Source organism: Polyergus mexicanus, unplaced genomic scaffold, assembly GCF_030449975.1.
Source record: "Polyergus mexicanus isolate NDT 795.1 unplaced genomic scaffold, iyPolMexi1.0 SCAF_7, whole genome shotgun sequence".
Classification (NCBI taxonomy): domain Eukaryota; kingdom Metazoa; phylum Arthropoda; class Insecta; order Hymenoptera; family Formicidae; genus Polyergus; species Polyergus mexicanus.
In genome coordinates this window covers 357,967-381,522 of record NW_027223327.1, presented here as the reverse complement: position 1 = coordinate 381,522, position 23,556 = coordinate 357,967, and the positions used below count along the sequence as shown (strand labels likewise).

The 23,556-nt window shown below is 35.2% G+C and overlaps 3 protein-coding genes and 1 long non-coding RNA gene across 6 annotated transcripts in view; 3 read left to right on the top strand and 1 right to left on the bottom strand.

Moving 5' to 3' along the window:
- The first annotated feature begins 3,880 nt into the window (after positions 1-3,880).
- Positions 3,881-4,924, top strand: LOC138934684 (thyroid transcription factor 1-associated protein 26 homolog). The gene is made up of 3 exons (XM_070298692.1): positions 3,881-4,057; positions 4,149-4,281; positions 4,365-4,924. Exons 1-3 carry the CDS (start codon positions 3,940-3,942, stop codon positions 4,612-4,614), a joined length of 501 nt encoding a protein of 166 aa, XP_070154793.1. The 5' UTR covers positions 3,881-3,939; the 3' UTR covers positions 4,615-4,924.
- A 1,045-nt stretch (positions 4,925-5,969) lies between these two features.
- Positions 5,970-17,585, top strand: Ap-2alpha (adaptor protein complex 2, subunit alpha). The gene is made up of 14 exons (XM_070298679.1): positions 5,970-6,058; positions 6,776-6,863; positions 7,636-7,847; positions 7,913-8,106; positions 8,215-8,446; positions 8,525-8,633; positions 8,715-9,358; positions 9,433-9,564; positions 9,656-9,853; positions 9,930-10,264; positions 10,358-10,626; positions 10,711-10,855; positions 10,943-11,150; positions 11,239-17,585. Exons 2-14 carry the CDS (start codon positions 6,800-6,802, stop codon positions 11,314-11,316), a joined length of 2,820 nt encoding a protein of 939 aa, XP_070154780.1. The 5' UTR covers positions 5,970-6,058; positions 6,776-6,799; the 3' UTR covers positions 11,317-17,585.
- The window catches only part of LOC138934683 (tumor necrosis factor receptor superfamily member 4), a 17,247-nt gene continuing 9,208 nt past the window's right edge, over positions 15,518-23,556 (bottom strand). Inside the window, exons 1-2 of one of the 3 annotated variants that reach the window (XM_070298691.1) lie at positions 22,160-23,365; positions 15,518-18,351 (exon numbers count right to left, since the gene is read on the bottom strand). In XM_070298691.1, coding sequence (XP_070154792.1) covers positions 17,878-18,351; positions 22,160-22,204 — 519 coding nt within the window. In that variant the 5' untranslated portion in view covers positions 22,205-23,365 and the 3' untranslated portion in view covers positions 15,518-17,877. Of the gene's footprint in view, positions 18,352-22,159; positions 23,366-23,556 lie in introns of those variants that run through there. The other 2 variants (XM_070298690.1, XR_011447163.1) reach the window with 2 other exon arrangements.
- Positions 18,326-23,556, top strand: part of LOC138934685 (uncharacterized) — a 7,637-nt gene continuing 2,406 nt past the window's right edge. The window contains exons 1-2 of the long non-coding RNA XR_011447165.1: positions 18,326-18,376; positions 22,269-22,629. This is a non-coding gene — a long non-coding RNA (uncharacterized lncRNA). The remainder of the gene's footprint in view (positions 18,377-22,268; positions 22,630-23,556) is intronic.

Here is a 23,556-nt window from a genome sequence, read left to right as displayed (position 1 = left end):
TTATTCAAAATTATTATGATAATACATTATATCATCTTATCATAATCTCTGAAAGCCCAAGTATCATTAACGAGGAATCGATAAAGACAGAATAAGGAAACGCCGCCGCCTACCTTTCGTGTAGGATGAAAAAGAACGCGTTTGTTTTGCCATTTATGGATGTCGCATTTTATACGCAATATTCCGTATCTCTTTGTTTTCCAAGAAATTAAAAGAGACAGAGATAGAGTCGAACTAAAATTATTTAAAATAGTTGAAGCGTTTAATCGAATGATATACTTATATTTGATTATGCGCGGATTTATGACGGATTTTTTGATGACACCTTTTTCAAAAAAGAAAGGAAAGACAACACGGTAAAATTTGATAAAGCGTTTCGGATACGCTAGAATAATTATCAAATTAAAAATACAATATATATTATTTGCTATTAAAAGAGGGGAAACTTTTGATTAATAAATTAATTTTCTAAAAGATTGTGATCAAAGTTATTTTCATATTAAAACAAATGTGTCATATGAAATCTCGGGATCTCGCTCTTCGAATTTCTTCATATAAATATCGTAAGCGTAGGCGACTCGCGATGTCGGAAAAGACACAAAACGAATCATCATTGCCCTCGCAACAGAACATGACTAATAAACTTACGCGATCATTTCCTTATAAACGACCCCCGCGAAAGAACAATCTCGTAAATTCCTACACGCACGTATTTCGATAAAATTATTTATAGAGGAAAGATGGAAGTAAAAGGCTTACAGGCGCGTATGCGAGAATAATATTTGTTTTGAAAAGATATGTATTATATTTAAAACGGTATTAAATTTTCTGTTACATATATGTCTCGGGTTAAAATGAATACCAGAACACGTGAATTGGAAATAAAAGAATCTAGAGATGACGTAAGACCGTAAGACGAGAGTTTAACGAGATGTAATGACTGATGATATGATTTTTATAATGCTGATTGATTAATTAAACTGTACGCCCAATTAAAAGGTCTCCTTAAAGTCAATAATGCTCATCGTAAGATCGACGAGACATTTTGACACGGTAATCTATTCATAAAAGCCTGTAATAACTATAAATGAGAATTTTAATTAGGAAAAGTTTTCGAAGGTACAACGTTATTAAAATTTCTCACAATAAAAAATAATATTAATATTCTTTCAAAATAAATTGAATATCGTCAAATATAATAATCTGATTGTCAGCCTATAATAATATTGTTTTGTAATATTTATGCGAAACAGATACAACTCGCACAATCAATTATGAAAGATATGATTTCGAATCGATTTTATATATCTTTTAACAAATCAACAAAGGTGCAAGATCTCGAAAACGGATTCTTCTTGCGTTGCGTCTGCCAAAAATTGGCAATGTAAATGATTGGCGTTACGATGCGTCAACGAGTCAGGAATGTTAAAAGAATGTTTACGCCGTCACGAGAAAATTCTTTTACGGTATTGTGAAATTAATAAGTCGTGTGAGTGACGCCGACGCTATTTCGGCGCTTTGCGTCGTCACGAGTTGTGTTTGACTGAATGGAACGGTACGTCACTCTCTCTCTACGCCCCCTTATTTTTCATATACAGTCCTAAGATTCTCCAAGGATACGTTTACGTGAATCAGAGTACCATCGAAAAGTTTTCTCACATCGAACAAATTAATTGAATCAAAAGAACAATCAGCCAAACAGATGCATCTGCTAATCCTAAATTTGGCGAGGAGGAAATAAAATTAAGATTGTATTAGAAGCAAAAAAATACGAATGACACAAAGTTGCGAGGATAATTAAATGCACGATTAAATATACTTGCATTAATAATCCAGATTAAATAAATTTGGCTTAATAGCACGGTTCGCTGCTTTTTTTCAAGATTAAAGTTTCATTCATAATACAAATAGAAGAAAATTTAATTAAAAAATTAGTTTTAAGTAATATAACGCGGCTCTAAAAAGGATTCGTGCAATCGCTAGTTTACAACACCGTTCTTAAATTTTCTAAATCCTGAAGTTTTTTCCATCATTTATATTTAATCATTATGCATAGCGGAAAATAAACTATATACGACGTCACACACACACACACACACACACACATCTTATAAAGCACGTGAAAGCAATGAAAGAATAAAAGATACAAATCATGACCAACGAGATCATCGAGGTTGATGCCAAAGTGTGTCAATGTCGATACATACCTTATATTTCCAGACAGTACGACAAGATTTTTTACGAGACAGCTGACTTCCTCTCTCGTTTCTGAAACGAGATCCGACACCAGTGTGTGTTGACGTCATCTCCGTGGGGGTTTCGCTGATCGATAAAAGGCGTCCTAATATGGATCGAAGATAAGGTCACCGCGCATAATTACGCTTTTTCGATCGATTTTTCTCGTAACTGTTCTGGTATACAGATAAAGAAATTATTATAAAATTATTATTCGTTTGCAAACTTACGTCAAAATTGTCAAAAGTAAATCGATCTTGAATATCATAATTTTCAACAAGAAATAATTTAATGAAATTTCTATAATTTACATTATAGTTGTCTATTTTATAAAAATGACATCTCAAAGTTTAATCGTTTCGTACGTAGGTCTGATTAAATGACCATGGGACTGATTACATGATGTCATTGAATGACGCCACGGCGCACGTTAACCTCAAGTTCCATTCGTACTAGTTTATAATGTGCCGGTGTCATTATCATTATATGACCGATGATCTCTCGGCATTTGTAGGTCATTTCGAAGATCGTTCATCGCTACATCCATGTAATTAAAATTTAAAAGATAAAGCTTGACTCTATAAGGGTAAAGTTTAGGTTCATGATCAACTACATTAATCAAAGATTTATAATAATATATTATATGAGCGCATTTATATTCTTCATTTCGTAACATAATGCGGAAATTACCAATCTATTTCTCGATCGTATCCTCGACATTGAATCGTGAAAGAACGACGATCGAAATAATCGAACACTCGAAGAATCTCCTTCGAACGGATCTGGCCTCGGATGGCTGTCTCGAATTTTGTCAGCTAATAATAGCTTTGTAGCACATACCAAAGAACTACTACCTTTTCGACGACGTCAGTTTGCTTGTTTTCCTCGACTATATATAGGGCTATGAATAATTATTCCATCTATTATAAATGGAGCTAGTTAGTCTTGAAATAAGAAATGCAAAGATAGAAATTTAATTTAACAGCGCGGATGCTACATACACATACACGAGAGAAAGAGAGAGAGAGAGGAAAAACTGTAATTTATAGAAATATTTAAAAATATTAAAAATACAATTTCACAGAAAATATATTTCATTCCATTTTTTTAAATTTTCTAAATTCTTGGATGTAAATATAATAATGAAATTATACATTAGAAAACTGTGTGCACCATTAATAAGATGCACATTGCTGAATATAATGCACACATAGCGATCACATTTTGCTGTTTAGTCTCTAATCTAACGTGAATCGCTCATCTATAAATCGCTCAGCCTATAAATTAATTATCAATGTCACACTGCCGCGAATAAATTTATACGTAACGCGATGACAAGTAAATACAGAATTGATATTGTATATATATATATATATATATTTTACTAATACACACATTTCAGACAAATAATATAATAAAAATAATCTCGTTTAAATAATAATAATTTTATAATAAACGAAATACTTTTTTAAATAAAATAATTCCAAAGTAATATAATTTTTTATTGATATATATAAATATAAAATATATATCTCTTTCTCTCGTAGATAAAATAAATCACTGTATTTTTTCGTTACCATCAAAGACTTGTGTTGACTATCTCTGATTCTTGCTTCAGGCTTCGGCCACAATATTTACGAGGGCGTTAATGTATGACGTAAACGTAAACGTTGGTATCTCACGTGTGATTGAATACTGAAAAATATGAAGAATATTAAAAATAAAAGACTTGCAGAGAAGGGAGATCATGAAAATGAGAAAAGTGAGAAGAAATTTGACAAAAAAAAATACAGATTACAAAAATATAGTAATAAGTATAAAAGTATGTATATGCCACATCAAATCAGTATGTACAATATATGCCACATCAAGGTTAATTTACTGTTTCTTTAATATTCACCTTTTTGCATTAGTTAATCAGTGGGAAGAAAAGAGGAAGAAAGCTGTGTTACGTGAATATTACAAGCAACTCCAAAAGGATCAGCAGAATTCTTCACAAAAGTTATCAAATTTAAATCGTGCATCCAAGAATACAAGCGAGATAAGGTACATATGTACAATGGTCAAAATCAAATTAGAATCTGACATAAATTTTGATATTGATTAAATGTATTTACGTCTGTAAACAGCAACTCGAGAAATAAGAGTTACGCTTTTTACAAAGCCAAGCGGGAATACAAACGCAAGGAAGAGGAAAAGAAAAATAGGATAGAAGAGGCCATTCGTGTAAAAACGGAACGAGAAGAAGCCTTGAGAAAATACAAACAGAAAAAGTTGCATAATTTTAAGGTGTTATCGAAAAAGACGAAGAAAGGGCAACCTGTCATGAAGGGCAGAATAGAGATGTTGCTTGAAAAGATACAGCAGAGTTTAACGTAACCTTTAATTTCCTCTTAGAAGAAAAAAAATTTCTTACTTGCATCTGGTTAAATAGATTAAATCATAGTAAGTAAAAAGATAAAAACGCATTGTACAATACATTGTAACGTAATACAATATTGTCGAAAAGCAATAGAATCCAAACGGCTGCTTTTCAAGGCTCATTAAATTTTTATTAAAAAAGATTGATTTGTAATTTATTGAACAGAGCGCTCGAATTTTGCTTGAATGGTAAAAAGATTTTTACGTTTATTATATTATTAAGGTTTTTTTTTTGTTTTACACAATGCCACACTTCATTTCAGCGATATATGTTTCATCACACTTCTCTTTCGCCAATTATCGACGCCATATTACTCGACATCTTTTCACAAGCATTAATATGAAATATGGATAATAAATATTGATAATAAAAGTCAGATGCTACGCTAAAATATTAAAACCGAAATTATAAGTAAACTGACGCGTTATCCGTTAAAACTTATTAATTTCCTGTAAATGGCAAAGATATCGACGATATATATATTGAAACCGATATTCTTTCGATTTCAAATATTTGCGAGTTATGTCAGATAAGTGCGCACAATTTTTCTTCCTCTCTTTATAACAATCTACATATTTTTCATATTACAACTGTACCTGATTGCAAATTGGAATATAGGAAGCAGTCTCTCACAACGGCCCGATGAAAAATTTAAAAAAATTAGAAAGCAGCCAGATGAGAGAACTAAAACGGGACGCGGCGTCGAGTCTGTCGCATTATATTAACGGTAACGGCGATCAATCAACTGCCGAGCTCAAAATACAAATTTTTTAATCTTGCCAATTAGTTGGGAAATCTTGTGTGTGTGTGTGTTTTGCGTCTAAGATAATAATTTTAAAGAATCTCACAATAAGAAAGAGAGAGAGAGAGTAATTTGATCGAAATGAAAGGCATTTTCTTTTTTAATCTTAATTGTTTAGATAGTATGAAAAGAAAAAACAGATATTCCATTTCCGGTTCATTCTCGCAAATTCAAAATCCGTACTTTACTTTCAAGCGATGACGAGAATGCGCGCGATAAAGATTTCAGAAAATTAATTTCGTATCAGTTTCTTTGGCCGGAAACTTTTCGTAGAGAATCGATTGTAATTTATTGACGGATGAGTAGAGACGCCCCTCCACGAGTTTCCACGAGCCACCGACGTGCCCTTTCGCGACGATCAATCGTCCGTAGTGGCAAAGTACGTTCAAAATATGAAATTCCACGCGCCAGTACGGATCACGCATGCGCGCTGGCATTTTGACGGGTAGAGCCCGTCGTCCGTCAGAGCCAGTCGACGGTTGCAAATGGCGACAGCCACGAAGTCTCTGGCACGGGTCCGCGAATAGCTCCACGCCTACCGTGCTCCCCGCGACCGAGCCGTGCGCGAACGCACAAGCCCCAGCTCCCAGCCCAGACCGGTACGTAGATCGAGCCAACTCCGACGAAATCCACGATACCGAGCGGATTTCGCGGAATTGTAAAATCCGGCGACGCGACCTTCCCCGCGACAGCTCGCAAAGAGGAGACGGAGAACGCGCACTAGCTTCGTTCGGTCTTTCCTATTTCAAAACACTCCGATCGATCGATACGATTCTCCCGCGTTTCCCAAACGTCGATCAATCCATTGCGTCGATTGCGACGATCGCGCGTTCACGCGTACACCGTCTCCCGAGAACGAGATCGCTCCGGATCGCCGCTGTCAAAGACCATCGGCGTTCGGTGTAGGTCGCGCCGGCTCCGACATTCCGACTCCCGGACACTGAATTTTTCGTGCCGGACGAATTAATCGCGATCACACGACGTCAATTACCATTACTTGTACACGATCACCTCCGCGAAAGTCAAGCTTCGTCGAGCAGCAGCTGAATTTTACTCTGTCGCGGATGGCACACGGCACACTTCCCGATAATACTGGAGGAAAGGAAGAATAAAATAGTTTTGTGATTATAAAAACGATGGGCGTGTAGAAAGATACGATAAGAGTAACCACGCGTCTCGTTAATCCGTAGCGTCATGCTATTCTTAGTGCGCGAAACAAATACCAATTACAATATATTTACGTTGGATCGTTGGTGCACGTCTCAGATTGGAGGGGACGAACGTTGAGTATCTTTATAGCTTGATTTCATTCACAGGTAGTTTTAAGCAAACGAAGCAGAATGCCGGCCGTCAGAGGAGATGGTATGCGTGGATTGGCGGTGTTCATATCGGATATCAGAAATTGTAAGTAGTTTGACAATTTGTGCTGTAATGTAATATTTTCTAATTTTTCTAATGTGAAATTTGTGAATATTGACATTGCGAATCATTGTTTTCGACTGTTGCAAATTATTCTTCATGTAAATATATATATTGATGCCTTTTATATTTTAAACTATTAACGGAATGCCATTCATCGAGTGATAACGTGCCATTGAAATAGCAGGCAAAGTGTCGCTGAGATGAGCAGGAGAAAGGGGGCGGAGTTCTGATATAGGTCTATCTTCTTGATAGAGCTTGACTCTCATATATCAATCTGTGACACATTGGCATCGTTATAATTAAGGATTTTTTTAAAAAACATACGCAAATCTTTTTAATTTATTTAGAAAGTAAAGAAGCATAATTATATAACTTATATTTATCATACAATTTATTTACTTTAATTATTTACTTTATGTCCGACATTTTTGATTATGCATTGTACATTAATATATATAGATAAAAGAATTGTCCTTGATACAGTAAACCAGTTGGCGTATTGCCATTAATTCTTCTATCAGATATTTCTATCGATCAATATTTATTCTTATGATCAATATTTACATAAAAATATAAAATATACATGGAAAAAGAAAGAGAGAAAATTTTATCTTCTTTTAATATATACTTTATTTTAAAATGTGCATTTTCATTAATAATTATAATTCTGTATTATATAATCTACTTTTTAAAGAAAAAGAAACTGTAGAGAGAGTGTCTTTCCTCTTTTTCAAATAACTTACCAATTTACTAGGTAAAAGTAAAGAGGCAGAGATTAAAAGAATTAATAAGGAATTAGCAAACATTCGCAGTAAGTTTAAAGGAGATAAAACACTTGACGGATACCAGAAAAAGAAATATGTTTGCAAGCTGCTGTTCATTTTCCTTCTTGGTCATGATATTGACTTTGGACATATGGAAGCTGTCAATTTACTTTCGTCAAATAAATATTCGGAAAAACAAATTGTAAGTATAATTGTTCCTGTCATCTGCTATCGTTTACATAACAATATAAAATTACTCGATTCTAGGGTTATCTTTTTATATCAGTCTTGGTGAATACCAACAGTGATTTGATCAAATTAATTATACAAAGCATAAAAAATGATCTTGGCTCGCGTAATCCAATTCACGTCAATTTGGCGTTGCAATGTATTGCCAATATTGGTAGCAAGGAAATGGCGGAAGCCTTTGGCAATGAAATTCCAAAACTGCTTGTCTCAGGGTATGACATAGTATTTTTATCGATAAGTAAAGATCATATTAGTTAATCAATTTATAGTTATCATATATATTAGATTTTCATTCATCAAAAATAAAATTTGTTTCCTAGAGATACTATGGACGTTGTGAAACAAAGTGCTGCGTTATGTCTGTTACGGTTACTACGCACCGCGCCCGATGTCGTACCTGGTGGTGAATGGACGTCGCGCATAGTTCATTTGTTAAATGATCAACATCTGGGTGTTGTAACGGCCGCGGCATCGCTCATAGATGCTCTTGTAAAAAGAAATCCAGATGAATACAAAGGCTGTGTTAGTCTCGCAGTTTCAAGATTAAGTAGAGTAAGTTAACAAAATGTAACTGATCTGTGTGCGTAAAAATGGGAATATTATTATTTAACATTTCTTGTACAATTTTAGATTGTCACATCAAGTTATACAGATCTACAGGATTACACATATTACTTTGTACCAGCCCCATGGTTATCTGTCAAATTACTACGCTTGTTGCAAAACTATACACCACCAGGTATTTAATTTACGTATGAGATACATTGTATTTAGAAGCACAGTAAGTTGCATATCTACACTCACATTTATATTGTTGTAGCTGAAGATCCAGGTGTGAGGGGTAGATTAAACGAATGTCTAGAAACAATATTAAACAAAGCTCAAGAACCACCAAAGTCGAAGAAAGTCCAGCATTCAAATGCGAAAAATGCTGTACTCTTTGAGGCTATTAGTTTAATTATTCACAACGACAGTGAGCCGAATCTTTTAGTACGGGCGTGCAACCAACTCGGACAATTTTTATCGAATCGCGAGACTAATTTGCGATATTTGGCACTCGAGTCTATGTGCCATTTGGCTACCTCGGAATTCTCGCATGAAGCTGTAAAGAAACATCAAGAAGTTGTCATATTGTCGATGAAAATGGAAAAAGATGTTTCCGTGAGACAACAGGCGGTAGATCTATTGTATGCCATGTGTGATAAAAGTAATGCCGAAGAAATAGTTCAGGAAATGCTAAATTATTTGGAAACGGCCGACTATTCAATTAGGGAGGAGATGGTCCTTAAGGTAGCAATTCTAGCCGAAAAATACGCGACTGATTACACTTGGTACGTCGATGTTATTCTAAACTTAATTAGGATAGCAGGCGATTATGTCTCCGAAGAAGTTTGGTACCGTGTTATTCAAATCGTTATCAATCGAGATGATGTTCAGGGTTATGCTGCAAAGACCGTCTTCGAGGTAAAATATACCATTTTTTTCTTTGCTAAAATTATTCTAGCTACTTTAGGTGTACGTTATGTGTATTGTTGTAGGCATTACAAGCGCCAGCTTGTCACGAAAATATGGTTAAAGTCGGTGGTTACATACTTGGAGAATTCGGTAATCTCATTGCTGGTGACTTGCGGTCTTCTCCAGCTGTTCAGTTCCAGCTCTTACATTCCAAAGTAAGCATTTATCCAATGTTCAGCAAATAATATATATATTACTGAGAATATATGGTATATGTAACAAATATACACTCTCTCTTTTGCGCAGTATCATTTGTGCTCTCCTATGACCCGAGCATTACTGCTTTCAACATACATAAAGTTTGTTAATCTGTTCCCTGAGATTCGAAGTCAGATTCAAGATGTCTTCAGGCAGCATAGTAATCTACGTAGTGCAGATGCTGAATTGCAACAGCGAGCATCGGAATATTTACAATTGAGCATTATTGCCTCAACTGATGTTTTGGTACATTATATACAATATATAATAATGGAAAGATACTTATATAAGATTTGTAATCGATATACCTGTATTTTTATAGGCTACTGTGCTGGAAGAAATGCCGGCATTCCCCGAGAGGGAGTCCTCCATTCTTGCGGTTTTAAAGAAGAAAAAACCGGGTCGAGTACCGGAGAATGAAATTAGAGAAAGCAAAAGCCCAGCACCGAACACTAATCACCACACTGAAGCTCCTACTACTGTTACTGTCGCAGTAGTTAACAATTCCTCCGCCGATCTACTAGGACTGTCAACCCCACCTTCCTCTCAACCGTCTAGTAACACAGGCGTACTACTTGATGTTTTGGGGGATATCTACAATATGCCAAATAAAGTCGGTGCTACCAATGGTACCCAAAATACATACAATCCTAAGAAGTAAGATACATTGCATGATCAAATATTTTAATATAATTCAAATATTGGGATATATATCTGAATTTATTATCATCCTGACTTTATACTTTCCAGGTTTGTTTGTAAGAATAATGGTGTCTTATTCGAGAGCGATTTGATACAAATCGGTGTAAAATCAGAATTTAGGCAAAATCTTGGACGCATAGGCCTTTTCTATGGAAACAAAACACAGTATGCATTACACAGTTTTCAGCCACAGCTATCTTGGACAGATGAGAATCAAGCAAAATTAGCCGTACAAGTAAAACCTGTTGATCCTATATTGGAGGCCGGTGCTCAGATCCAGCAAATGATAAATGCAGAATGCATCGATGACTATAATGGTATGTTACTTTGACATTTTTGCAGATCTCTAATAATCGGTAGTCTATTTTATTTATAGTATTCTTTTTTTTTTTTTTTCGCAGATGCGCCGAGCATGATTATCTCTTTCATTTATAATAACGTGCCACAAAAAATCACAATGAAGTTACCATTAACAATTAACAAGTTTTTCGAACCAACGGAGATGAATGGGGAATCTTTCTTCGCAAGATGGAAAAATCTTGGCGGGTATGATATATGAGTATAATATATTTAGTTAAAAAAAGAAGTGGAATCAATTTAGATTGGTTTATCGAACGTTAAATTTGTTTTCAGGGCGAATCAACAACGATCGCAAAAGATTTTCAAAGCGCAGCAACCGATGGATTTAGCACAAGTACGTACAAAATTACAAGGTTTTGGAATGCAATTGCTTGACGGTATCGACCCGAATCCTGATAACTTTGTCTGCGCCGGTATCGTTCATATGAGAGCGCAGCAAGTGGGTTGCCTATTGCGTCTTGAGCCTAATAAGCAAGCCCAGGTAACTTGTAAACTCTTGAAAGATTCAAACTTGTGATCAAATTGTGTGCATATATAAATTTCATTTAATTGTACATTTTCACTTGTAGATGTTTCGTTTAACAGTACGTTCAAGTAAAGAATCAATGTCGGTAGAGATCTGTGACCTGCTGGTGGACCAATTTTAAACGGCCTAGCAGGCGTAAATGTCATCGAGAAATTAGTACTGTGTCGTGAGAGGACATATCATTATCGAAAGAGGATGTCATTCTCGCGCGTCGTTTAAAAAGATACTGATGACTATTTATTAAGACACATTTGCGTTGTACCCAAGCTTACACTCATAACGCTCTTGTATGAAATCTATATCTTCGTGTAGGTAGTTTTGTGTCACTATACATCGTTTTATCAAAGAGACATATATCTGAATCAGAATTATCAAAATCAATCACGTACAGAAAGAAAAAGCAACATACATATAAGCTGGCTATGATAGACAGTATTATGTCATAATTGAAGATATGTGTAGATTTGTTTTATATGGATCTGTAACTCATATTACAATCTATACAATTTATGCAAATGAAATGAGAAAAAGTGAAACAGAAGAAAAAAAACTAGATATTTTATAGTTATGGTTATATATATATTATAGACTCTCGAGCCACATTATAGAAACAAAGAATGTTTTTTTTTTATTTAATTTTATAATACATACTTATCTCTATATCGTTACAATTTATATAACTCTTAATATCAGCGAGTTATTAAGATCAGATCTTTGAGGTTAGAATTATCTCTCTCTGTATGTGAATGTCTCTTTGTTACATCATTTTGTATCCACGCGTCACGGATTATTCGCATCGATATTTCGCTATGAGATTGTCGCGTGAGCGAGAGTAGATTTGGGCACAATGACAGTAGTTGTATAATATTAGCTGTTTATCAGATAGATATATCCTTATATTTAACAGCTGCAAATTAATTATTGTATAATTAGTAGAATTTATATTTAATTGCGCCCTATTCTAATCTTGATTTTGAATAATATTCTAGATTTTCTATATAATATTGATATTGATATATGATAAATCCATGGCTGGTCATTTTTATGTTTACAAAATGATTCCAATAGGAGGTATGTTATAATCTTAGTATATTATTAATTGAAATCTAAATCACACGATTAATGATTTGTAGTTGTAGAAGTATGTTTACTTATTTTGAGAATTTTACGTAAGATGTATATTTCAATAGAGTATATACTCTGTACAGGTAATATTTGAAGTGTGTTTTGCGAAATGCGTTTTATAATATTAACAATGGAAAGAGCAGCTCTAAATATGATTTAAATATCGCTTTATAATGATCAGTGAGATATTACCGATCTTTATAAAGCTTTATACAATTGTACATATAAAATTTGAATTAATTACAAATGGCTATAAACATTTACGAGAGATACATAGGTTGCACTATTTGTAGCCATACAAGCTCAAATTTTTTTCTTACTCCATTTATGTCTTATTTTTTCAGGAAAGTAAGATGTATATTTTTCATATTCAATTGTAGTGTAAATCCCCCCCCCCCCCTCCTTTTCCCCATATTTCTAAATCCTTATTATATTCCTCATTTTTTTCTTAGATTATATATAGTCACATATTTTGACTAATATTGGTCGAGAGAACACGACGCTATCAGTTTTTCTTTTACTTCTTGATTTATTGTGCATAATGGAATTTTATTATATTATTATCTCTTTTTCCCTTTTCTACGATTATTATTATTTTACAATATGCGACAGGATTTGAATATTTTAATGTTAGGTTCTTTTATCGTGTAATTATTGCTGAATCATAAGTTAATGTAAAAAAAATATAGGCGTTTTACATTTTCTCTCCTTTCATTCTTGTGATTAATATTTCAAAAGTTGTTATAAAAGAATGTTTTTCTTAATTTGTAAATTCTATATGGTATAATATGTACTTTGCTACAAAATTTAATCAACGCTTTAGTAGCAATGGTACACCGACGTAAAACACATCTAGAAATATAAATTATTGTCGGTGTAACAATTTATTGTGTGGTATCGTTAACAGATCTTTTTTTTTTTTAATATACATGTAATATATGCAGATTTTATAATTTATATTGTATGTATGTCGATGTGATGTATATTTTTCATTCATAGTTTTTTTACACAATGTTATAAAAATTATATATATATATAATCTAATAATATACTAATTAGAAAACATTTTGTAATTTTTATCAATCTTCTATATATATTGCACGCGACTTTTTTTTTAATGAATCTCATAGTATAAGTCTGTCATTTTATCGAAACTTGTTCTTCCGAAAATTATGAATAAAAGAAAAAATAAACAAACTGATTGACGTGAACCCTCGACCGCCACTATTGATTACCAGTCATGGATTTGCAAGGAAGATTATATAATGTTCGGTAAAATTATGTTTTAAGACAACCAACGAGATTTATAATAATGATATCTTTTTATCTTTACTCGTTCATGTTCGTTTATTATAATATAGAGATGAAAATATGTTTTGCGCTTAGATTTAAAAACTCGCACATGATTCGACGCTTTAGAAGATTATTATTGCGTACACGAATAAATGAAGTTGAAGCTGTTGGCAATGTTAAAATCAAATCACATTAAATAAACATTATGCAAAAAATTTACGCGAATTGATGAATCGTGTGCGAGCCGTTTCACATTCAAATGAAAGTTACGTTAATATATATACATACCTTCATATATTATTATAAATATACGGATTATGTATTAAGAGAGAAATGTGTGTGACGATACACAATTGTTAGATTATTATGCAGCGATGCGATCCGATCAACCGGCGATCGAAGCAATCAATGTCGGTACGATTCGATATTCGAATGCAATGTACAATATTCGTAATTCGAATATCTCGAATGGTACTACTCGTGTAATATTCATTGTTATGCCTACTGTAGAATTTACGGGATTAGTTGGCCAATTGAATATACGCAAAGTCAGATGCAGAAAGCGACGTAATATCAAAAACTTCCTAAGCTTTTATGCGCGTTTTATTGCATTAAATTGTTGTAGAGCCTATCTCCTTCTATTTCAGGATTATTTCGCGGGATTTTTCAGGATTATATCTCATCGGGATATTCCAACATTCGAATATTCGAATGTATAATATCTTAAGAATATTTCTTGCTGATCGCGAGAGAAATTAAAGGGAGTGTTTTTCGCGTGTCCCACGAAATATCTTCTCGCATGGTCATCCTCTGTCGTTGTCTCTTCTTCATTACGGTCTAATCGTGTACAGATTTAAAGGAGAAATTTAAAGGAATTGTAGGAATTTAACAGTAGACCCTCTCCATTGCGAACCAACTCTCCTGCCTTCCAAAAAAAGAAAAAAAAAAGTCGGCGAATAGAAGAATAATTATCTGCGAAGAACGAGCCGAATGTATCGTATGATGATATTCGTGGTAGATTTCGATTTTTCGTCCTTTTATAATTATCGAGATTATATTTATTTCTTCGTATAGCATACGCATGAATTGTATCGTGGCTATTGTTGGCTCCTGACCGTCGTGATTTTAAACTCGAATTAGAATTAATGGGCGTACATTGATCTTGATCTCCAGCTGAGTTTGGCTGTTATTTCTCTTGGCGTTCTCGCAGCGAATATTGTGTAACGGATTTTTTTTTTTTTTTTTTTTTTTTTTTTTTTTGTTCTAACTATATACATTGTTCGAATATACTTTCTTTTTTTATTACAAATTCACCCTCCGATCCTTCAAATTCCGAGCTTCAAAAAGCTTTAAGACAACTTTAAGAAAGTTCAAAAATTGTATTTTAATCTCGTTATGCGAAAGCAATTTTTAATCTCTCGTAGCGCGTACATTTGTTTACATTTTTCTTTCTCTTTCAAGTATGATTTTAACGATTCTCATCATATCCTATAAACCTTCCTTCTTCCTCTCGGAGTGAAGAGAAAATCACCGATTTATTTTATATCTGTTCGACTCTCTCGATTCTCTCGTTAGTCCGACAATTGCCTCCATTCATTCAAACATATTCGATAATGCCGCTTCGTTTTACTTAATCGTCAAAGTTATTGCGAACGTTGATTTATTGTGATCAGTGTTATAACATGAAAGTACAAGCAACTATATTAAAGGGGCCACAATCTCTATTCAAGAAACGCGTCCTGTGTTTACTGTTTATTGAATGAACTTTTCCAAAGTTATGTCCCTGAAAATTATATCTCCATACGAACGTAACAATTAAATATACGATAAAGGATCGAAATGGTATATATGATGAATAAAGCGATAGAAATGTTTAGATAGTGTTTCATTATGATATATTTACAAACAACTTACTCATAAAAGTGTAGTATCAAGATAAATTAATAGTATTATTTGATACATTTCTTTCATAACGTTATAATAATTTGCCGCATCTGGCTGATATATCCAATTACGTATAACTTGGCATTCAATTATTAGTTACGCATACATGTGTTTATTTGACTATGAAATTTACTAGTATATGAAATAACAAACGTATCATGATTGGAGAGACGCGGTAATTAACACACAAAATATTTGATTAGATATACAGATACAGCAATGGATACGATCGATATTGATGTTATTCGAGTATTTTTTGTGATATCGGACAGGACAATGTATCGTCTCGTAGGCGGAATTCGCGTGTAAATTATCTTATCAATATATCTAGATTTAGAAAATAAGCCATGTTGGCTTGTATAATCTCATTTGTATTTGTCGTTTCACTCAATGTTAAATACAATCGTGTATATATAAAAACAAAAATATATAGAGATAAAATCGAGTCACGTTTAATTTTACATGCACGCTAAGTAAGAATGTGAACCACTGTATAACGATATCAGAGTCAACTCATATCGCTGAATTTCTAGTCCTATCAGTTTTATCAATTGCACGACACTTGAGAGGATTAATTAATGAGAATTAATGAACATCGAATTGCTATTAAGTATAAATATCGGTAAATAAATAAAAAAGAAACGATATATATCTGATCCCAAAAATATATTTGTTCGTAAGATTTTTATTGAAATATCTTGGGTATATAAATAGTTTATTTGTAATTTCCACTTATTTGTCTTATCCTTCATTTTAAATATTACACTGCTACATGGATTATGTGGACCAATCGTGACATACCATTAAAAGGATGAAAGTCAAAAGATACTTTGGCTACTCTATTTTTGATATGTAGCCCACAGCGTTCTCGTTTTGAGAGAAAATAATTTCTGGAAGCTTAACGCGCTGTTAAGAACCGATATATTATCGAGTGAAATCAAACGAGGACACATGCCGATGAAACTTTCACCTTAAACGTATCGAACTTGGCACGTTCTCGTTTATTGATATCTACAATTAGTTCTCCCGAATAAAAAAAGCCGTATATGCAACGAGACAATCCCAATCTATCCTCAAAATTGGAATATACGTGCGTATCGATTAGATGTGTGCATATTATACCTATCTAACGAAATAAGATTATAATGATATGGAAAGGTCTTTGGAAATGTAACATCGAAGTTTGTTCACACCGCAAGTTTGTGTGTAATATACAGAGAGATCTATATCCGTTAAACAGAACTGTATATGTATAAATAATGTTAAAAAATGTAAATGGCCATATTGATACAGCAACACAGATATAATTTGCAGCGCTCGCTCGTATCTTTAAACCGCTCGCATTTGCATGATCGACCGAAAAAGCATGCCGCAGAATATTTGGCAGAATATTCGTAACCACGGATACCAAAATGCTTTTCGATAAACTGCAAAATAACAATCAAGGACTAAATGTGACTTGACATCTGCCATTACGCGTCGCACTAATTCCAAAGGAAATTCGAAAGATCGCATTTACGTGGATTCGAATATATCGATTAGTTATAAGCGTACGAGCTTCTCGTCGGTCGATGGTAACGGCGAGTTTAATCTATGCATATATATGACATGTGCAATATTTATATATTCAAATGCACATAAAAATGTAATTACGAAAATTTTCGTGAAGATATATCCTAAAATTCAAGAATGGCTGTATGTAAAAATTTCGATACAGATGTTGCAAAGTAATTTATAGCGCCCCCACACACAGATAATATTGAATTACATTAAATATTCATCTCATTATGACATATAACGTAGACTTAAATATTGAAAATATAACCGTTTACTCGTACATAAGAGAAAAGAAATTTTTTTTATATGCTAATTATACTTGGCATATAGAGAGTGTTTTCCACTTGTGCTGCATTGTACGATGCAGAATGATCGGAATTCCTCCGTGTGTGTACAATATAATAAATGAACGAGAGGCAGAAAATAATAAATTTCCAATTGAATGCAAATCAAACATTGTACCGAGATCGCACGCTACTTCTCAATCAAATATCAATTCTCTTAAATATTAATTGACTAGTATTAAAAGATGGATATATCGAACATATACATACATTATTCCTCTAATCCTTTATTTTTGAATCTTCGGATTTTATACTTTGCCCGATCCGCTTATTTCTCGAGTATCCTAGTTGAACCTTTCGAGAAACTTATAACAACTGAGTAACATTGTTACAAAAACCTTTTGTTTCCGTCTTGTCCGCGATGGACGAAGAATACCTACTCTAATACATTTTATTCGGGATCAATATTCGTATGATAATTAGATTCTCGATAGATCCTCCGATCGAGGGACCGATTTGTCCCTCAGAATGGCCTCCACGTCTCTCTCGAGTATCTGCTCCCTGTCGTTGAGCTGGAGACGGTACGCCGGTTCGTTCACCAGGACGCTCTCCTCGGCGGTGTTCCGCGCGTCCTCCGGTGCGAGGAAGAACCTCGCGCGACCCTCGCACTTGCGCCGATAATCGGGATTGTCCGGGGTCGGGCGATGACAGGAGTCGCAGACGGTGTCGGTGCGCGAGGTACACGGATGCGCCTCGTACAAACCCGGGCCGCATCTGGCGCAGTTCCAGCAGGGCTGAGTGCCGTGATGCGGGCTGTACGTGCCGGGGGGACACTTTCCGCACACGGTGTCGCGGCCGCGGGCGCAGCGGCTAATCACGCCCCAACCTGGACCGCATCTGCTGCAGTGCGAGCCGTCCCGTTGGTGCCTGATGTGAGGCTTGCCTTCGCCCGTCTGAAATCGTACAGAGCGGCAGATGGTTAGTATAGTAGCCCTGAATCTGAATCAACAACGGACCTAAAGCTGGTCGAGGATATGTTGTAATCTTTGAGATCGGATTCCAGAAGCGATTCGAAAACTATTTTGCGCAATTGATACCGGACCATCTTCTGAATAATATTGGTGGACAATTAAAGATGTATTATGTATGCACCCAAATTGATAAATAAGTTCTTTATACAAGTAACGTGCTTACATATCATTGTAAAAGAATTGCGTATTTTACGTTTAATTATATTTTGTATTGTTTCATGAAAGAGAAACATTTTTCTCTAAGATCGATTGGCCCTAACAGTAACATATACAATATTTTTATCAAATTTATTTAATATTTTTAATTTGGAGAAATCAGATTCTCAAATTACAGCGTGAACCTATAATTATTAACCGCGTAACACGTTTTAATTTGAAATATTCTTCTTAGGTATCTCAGGAAGCGAAGTCACGATACAAAATCAAAAGTTGAACGACCGGTTCATAAAATTTCATAATTATTTCTTAATTGCATATAATTAATAAGGGTTACTACCGACAGGTGATAGCCAATGACCAACCAACGCGCGGTCAACTTATTCTTTTACTAAACAATCTTATTAATCGTTCTATATAGTCATTTTATTTTTTGGCTTATATAATGTATATCTCTGAATAGTGTAAAGCTATATAGACGACGCGTATCTATTTTTTTCTGCAATTGAGTATATCGTATAATGTCAAATGGGTTATACTATGGATGGACTAGAAATTGTGCATCATCGACTTCCGATCATTATCTTTTTGCTCTTCTAATCAGACTCGATGAAATGCAGATTTGACCGTCCAACAACAGGTGCACAGAGGAAGGCGGCCACCTGACTGCGAGAGAACACCTTGCGCCTTTCTTCCGCCTACTTTGGCCAGATCGAGACGCGATATGTGAACCCCCGTACTCTCTCACGCATAAAATGCTGCTCTTAATACGTTAGGATATATCCCGCTATACTTTCGCCGATTAATTTTTCCGAAAAATATAATTTCTCCATTTAAAATTCTTTTCTATCTATTGAATAATACTATTAAAATGTTTTTTTTTTTTTATATATGTTTAATCCACATAACAGTCAAATAATATAATTCATTTGTTCTCTAGCAATTTAACATTAATACGCGACAAGATTTTACATATAAACCCATTTAATTGTTGATTTTTTTTTTGTATAGAGAGAATTTATTCATCAGTTGATAAACTTAGAAAAGGAATAATGAAATTTTGGTTACCTTTAAACTCATATTATCTCTGCATCCAATGTTTCAAAAGAGATAAAGGTTCTATAATTATAGCTAAATTTTTAAAAAGATTTATTTTGGAAAAAAATATTTCTCTATAACATACAATATATATGTTTGAGACGCGGATGCGTTGTCGCTCGATCACAAAAGCGACAGGTAAAAATAAGAAGACCGAGAGAAACGATCCCTTTTTAAAGCAGCTGTTGGCAGCTGTTTCGTGCGGCACGCGCCGACAGTCATCACGCATCATGCGTAATCATTAGCGCCAAACCTTAATTCAAAACCCTTTACCTTACTTATCCTCCTTCCATACCCATGCCATCAGCGTACATCATTAAGCTTCCTATTACATAGAGATAGTATAATTTTTAATCTTAATTTTACGTGCATCCTTCGACTTGCACATTCGTTTTATGAATCTGCGATTTTACAGAAAAGATAATTTTATCAAGAGACATCTTTTTCGCGATTTAAATTAAAATCTTGTATTATGCGACTTTTGATTTCTCTCGCCCAAATTAAAAATATTGTCAATTTCTTATGTATTTATGCATGATTAATAATGCAAAGTTGCTCTTTGAGAAAATGTGCATTATTTTTCCAACAGTTCAATAAAACGCCCGTCACCTCATCTTAGACGTAACACGAGCCGTCACGTTTACATGTAAGGATGCCTGCTGTCAATTTACGGTTGTGGCAAACCTAGCTAGTTAAGGGTTGCGACCCTTCGAAGCCGATAATCACTTTATTAAGTTAGCGAATTGAACAATAATGAGCCATTAAACATCAAGCAATTGTCAACAAATTAATCTTCGGAAATATAAAAGAATATTAAAAATAAATATAAATGAAGAAACTTGTTTTATACTTTATTTCAATAGAATTTTAATACACGGAAAATTGTATTCACAGTACCGAAGTGAGTTATGAACCGAGCAACTATATTTGACGTTAAATTTGCGGCGAGAATACTTGGAGAATAGCATCAACGAGGCAAAGAATATCCATCTCCGAAGCTTCTTCGAGGTAATTGCACAAAGTGGGAGGCACGTCACATTCTTCGACGAAGATATATACCCTCGAACGTCTCGCAGCAATCGCGAAGACGCGATTTTGCCTGAGCAAGATTTATCGATCGGGAAAAAGTTTGTTCGCAGAAACCGCAGAATATTCTTGTGTTCGGGACGAGTCGACGAGTCGTCGCTTTCGAAATGTCAACATCACGTTCGAAAGATACAAGAGAAAAAGAGAGAGAGAGAGAGAAAGAAAAAGGATTTGCATCATGTTAAGAATATCTTTGGATGTTAAGAATTGCCTTTGGCGATTTCCAATCTTTCTCCCGCCGATTTTCTGCCAGCACATTGTAAACCGACTATTACTTGTGCACGCGTGTAGAGAAACGCGATCGTCATACAAAATTCGCGCTATGTCGATACTAGAATTTCCGGGGGGGTTAGACGAGAGTAAATGAGAAAGAAGAATAATTCCCTTATATATAAGACAAAGATATTTCTCGCGATACAACCGCGATGCATCGATTTAATCTGATGACAAATCGAACGGCGGTGTCGGCAAACGATCCGTAACGATGATGACGGAAGTAATGTTGCGTTCACAGTGTAACGAGTATGAATAGAAACTTCCGGAATGGAAGAACGAAACGGAAACGGTAATTGCTGTCCCTTTTGTGTCCTATTTTTGTTTCCCTTTTTTTTTTTCATAGACCCATTGATGCCGATAAATTTCAATGCTGATCGATGAATGCACGTGCACGACGCGATATAAAACTCGCATGATTTAACGAAAATTGGACATTGGTCTTCTTTCATTCAAGTTCTTTCGTTCATTGCGTGTTTGCGAAATAAACGATATTTAAAAAAAATTTAATTCAATTAAACAGTAGCAAAAATAACAAAATCATCATCATCAATGTTCGAAAACAACTTTGAAAATCATTTCCGCTAAATTTGTAAGTAATCGTAGTACTCTGTTGCGTTTCTACGACCATGAGGATAATTAGCAAAGATTTTTTTTTTTTTTATGTGGAAAGATTCGCGTATATATATATATATAGGATCGCGTCAGGGTTGGATTTTTATCCTCGTCGGCTCACCTGAGGGAACGTGGCCCACTTTCATTTGTCACCGGAAGAGGCGGATATACCTTGCGCACGAGAGAAAAATTGCTGTAATTTCGAAGCCGAACGGAGACACGTTCCAAACGTTATTATAGGATAAGATATTTCATTCAAACCCGTCGTCGATGCGCTTACTCTACGATGGATCGAATCTTTTCGATTTCTGCTCTATCGATATTAAACATGAAATATTTATTAAATCCGCCTTAAATATCATATTTTCACTTTTGTGTAACGTCATGTAAAAGATGAAACTACCATATATATCAAAGATTAGAAAATAACAATAATTAGATGTGCGTATAAAATATATACATAATAAATTTTTAAATATATATTATATATAAGTATACTCACAATATGAAGAATCGTCAAAAATTGAGAATACGTAATATTTCGCATATATTCTATTATATATTCATAGTTTTTTTATACGTTTGCTACTTTCCTGTGTTATTTCCGACAGGAAGCTTTCAACGAACTCGAACAAACCGCAAAGCCTCGAGATATTCGGAGGAGGGTACCGCCAAAGTTGCAACAGGCAGCAACCCGCGGAGTCACGCCAGACTGGGTTCTCCCCTTAGTATCTATGTGTGCCTGACTTCCTCGGTCGAGCACACAGCACAGAGCACACAACGGCCGGTTCTACTTCCCGGAGGAAGACACCGGGGTTACCCCGAGGGTTCGCTCACAGAGTCGCAGCTGCTTCGAGAACCGCGATAATTATCTTTGACCACTACGCACCCTATTGTTCCACGAACACTCTGCCCTCCACCTATATATTCCGTGGGTCGACGAAGGTCACCGCGCACCTGGATGGGAGAGAGGTAAGAGCATACTCTTGTAACTGCTTCGACATTGCGAATAAAGTGCGCATCAGACGAAAAGGCACGATTGTGTGCAAATATAATTATGTTAATTACGTTCGTTATTCAGCGAACGAATGTCTCACATTCCTTCAAACATAACTGGCAATATCGCGACAATTGTACCGCGAAGGAAATCGTCGTAGCTTTTCGAGTTCTCTCACAATGCTAATGAGATCCGGTACCCTCCGAGACCTCACCAATCACCCGCGTAAACAAGGTACATCTCAGCCAGTTTGCAGCGCGCCAAGGCGCCATTCGAACTGACAAGTTCTTCCACGTCAATAATTCACAACAATACGAAAATACGTATGTGTGAAACTTTAGCTAGAATTCTACATCCTTCCCTCTGAAATTCCGCGTCTCTACAATCGGGCGTGTGTATGTTCTTCTCCCCCTCCTTCCTTTATCTTTCCTTTTTATTCGCGTAATTCGACTTGCGACGCGAATACATCACATTCTCTTTCGTAAAACTATGTATACGAGTACGTTACAAAGTACCGTTTCGTAAACGTGCTTTCTTTCTGTTTTCACCTGTTAGATTGATATACGCAAATTGCCGATACACGTAGCATATCGTATTCAAGATAATTGTACGTGATGTTACGTGGTAACGACGCTGTTTTTTCTTGCGTCTGCGACGCCGATATATCCTTGAATGTGTGTGTGTGTGTGTGTGTGTGTGTGTGTGTGTGTGTGTGTGTGTGTGTGTGTGTGTGTCTGACGGGCGCGCGCACGACCCTCTATTTCTTATAACGCACACCTAAACGTTCCTTGCGAGGGCGTAGAAGAACGCGAGTCAGGCCCGACGAAGATCATCGCGAAAATCGCATCGCCAGCGGAACCGCCGTCTCCGGGTTCCCATGGCATACTAATGAGCCTCATAAA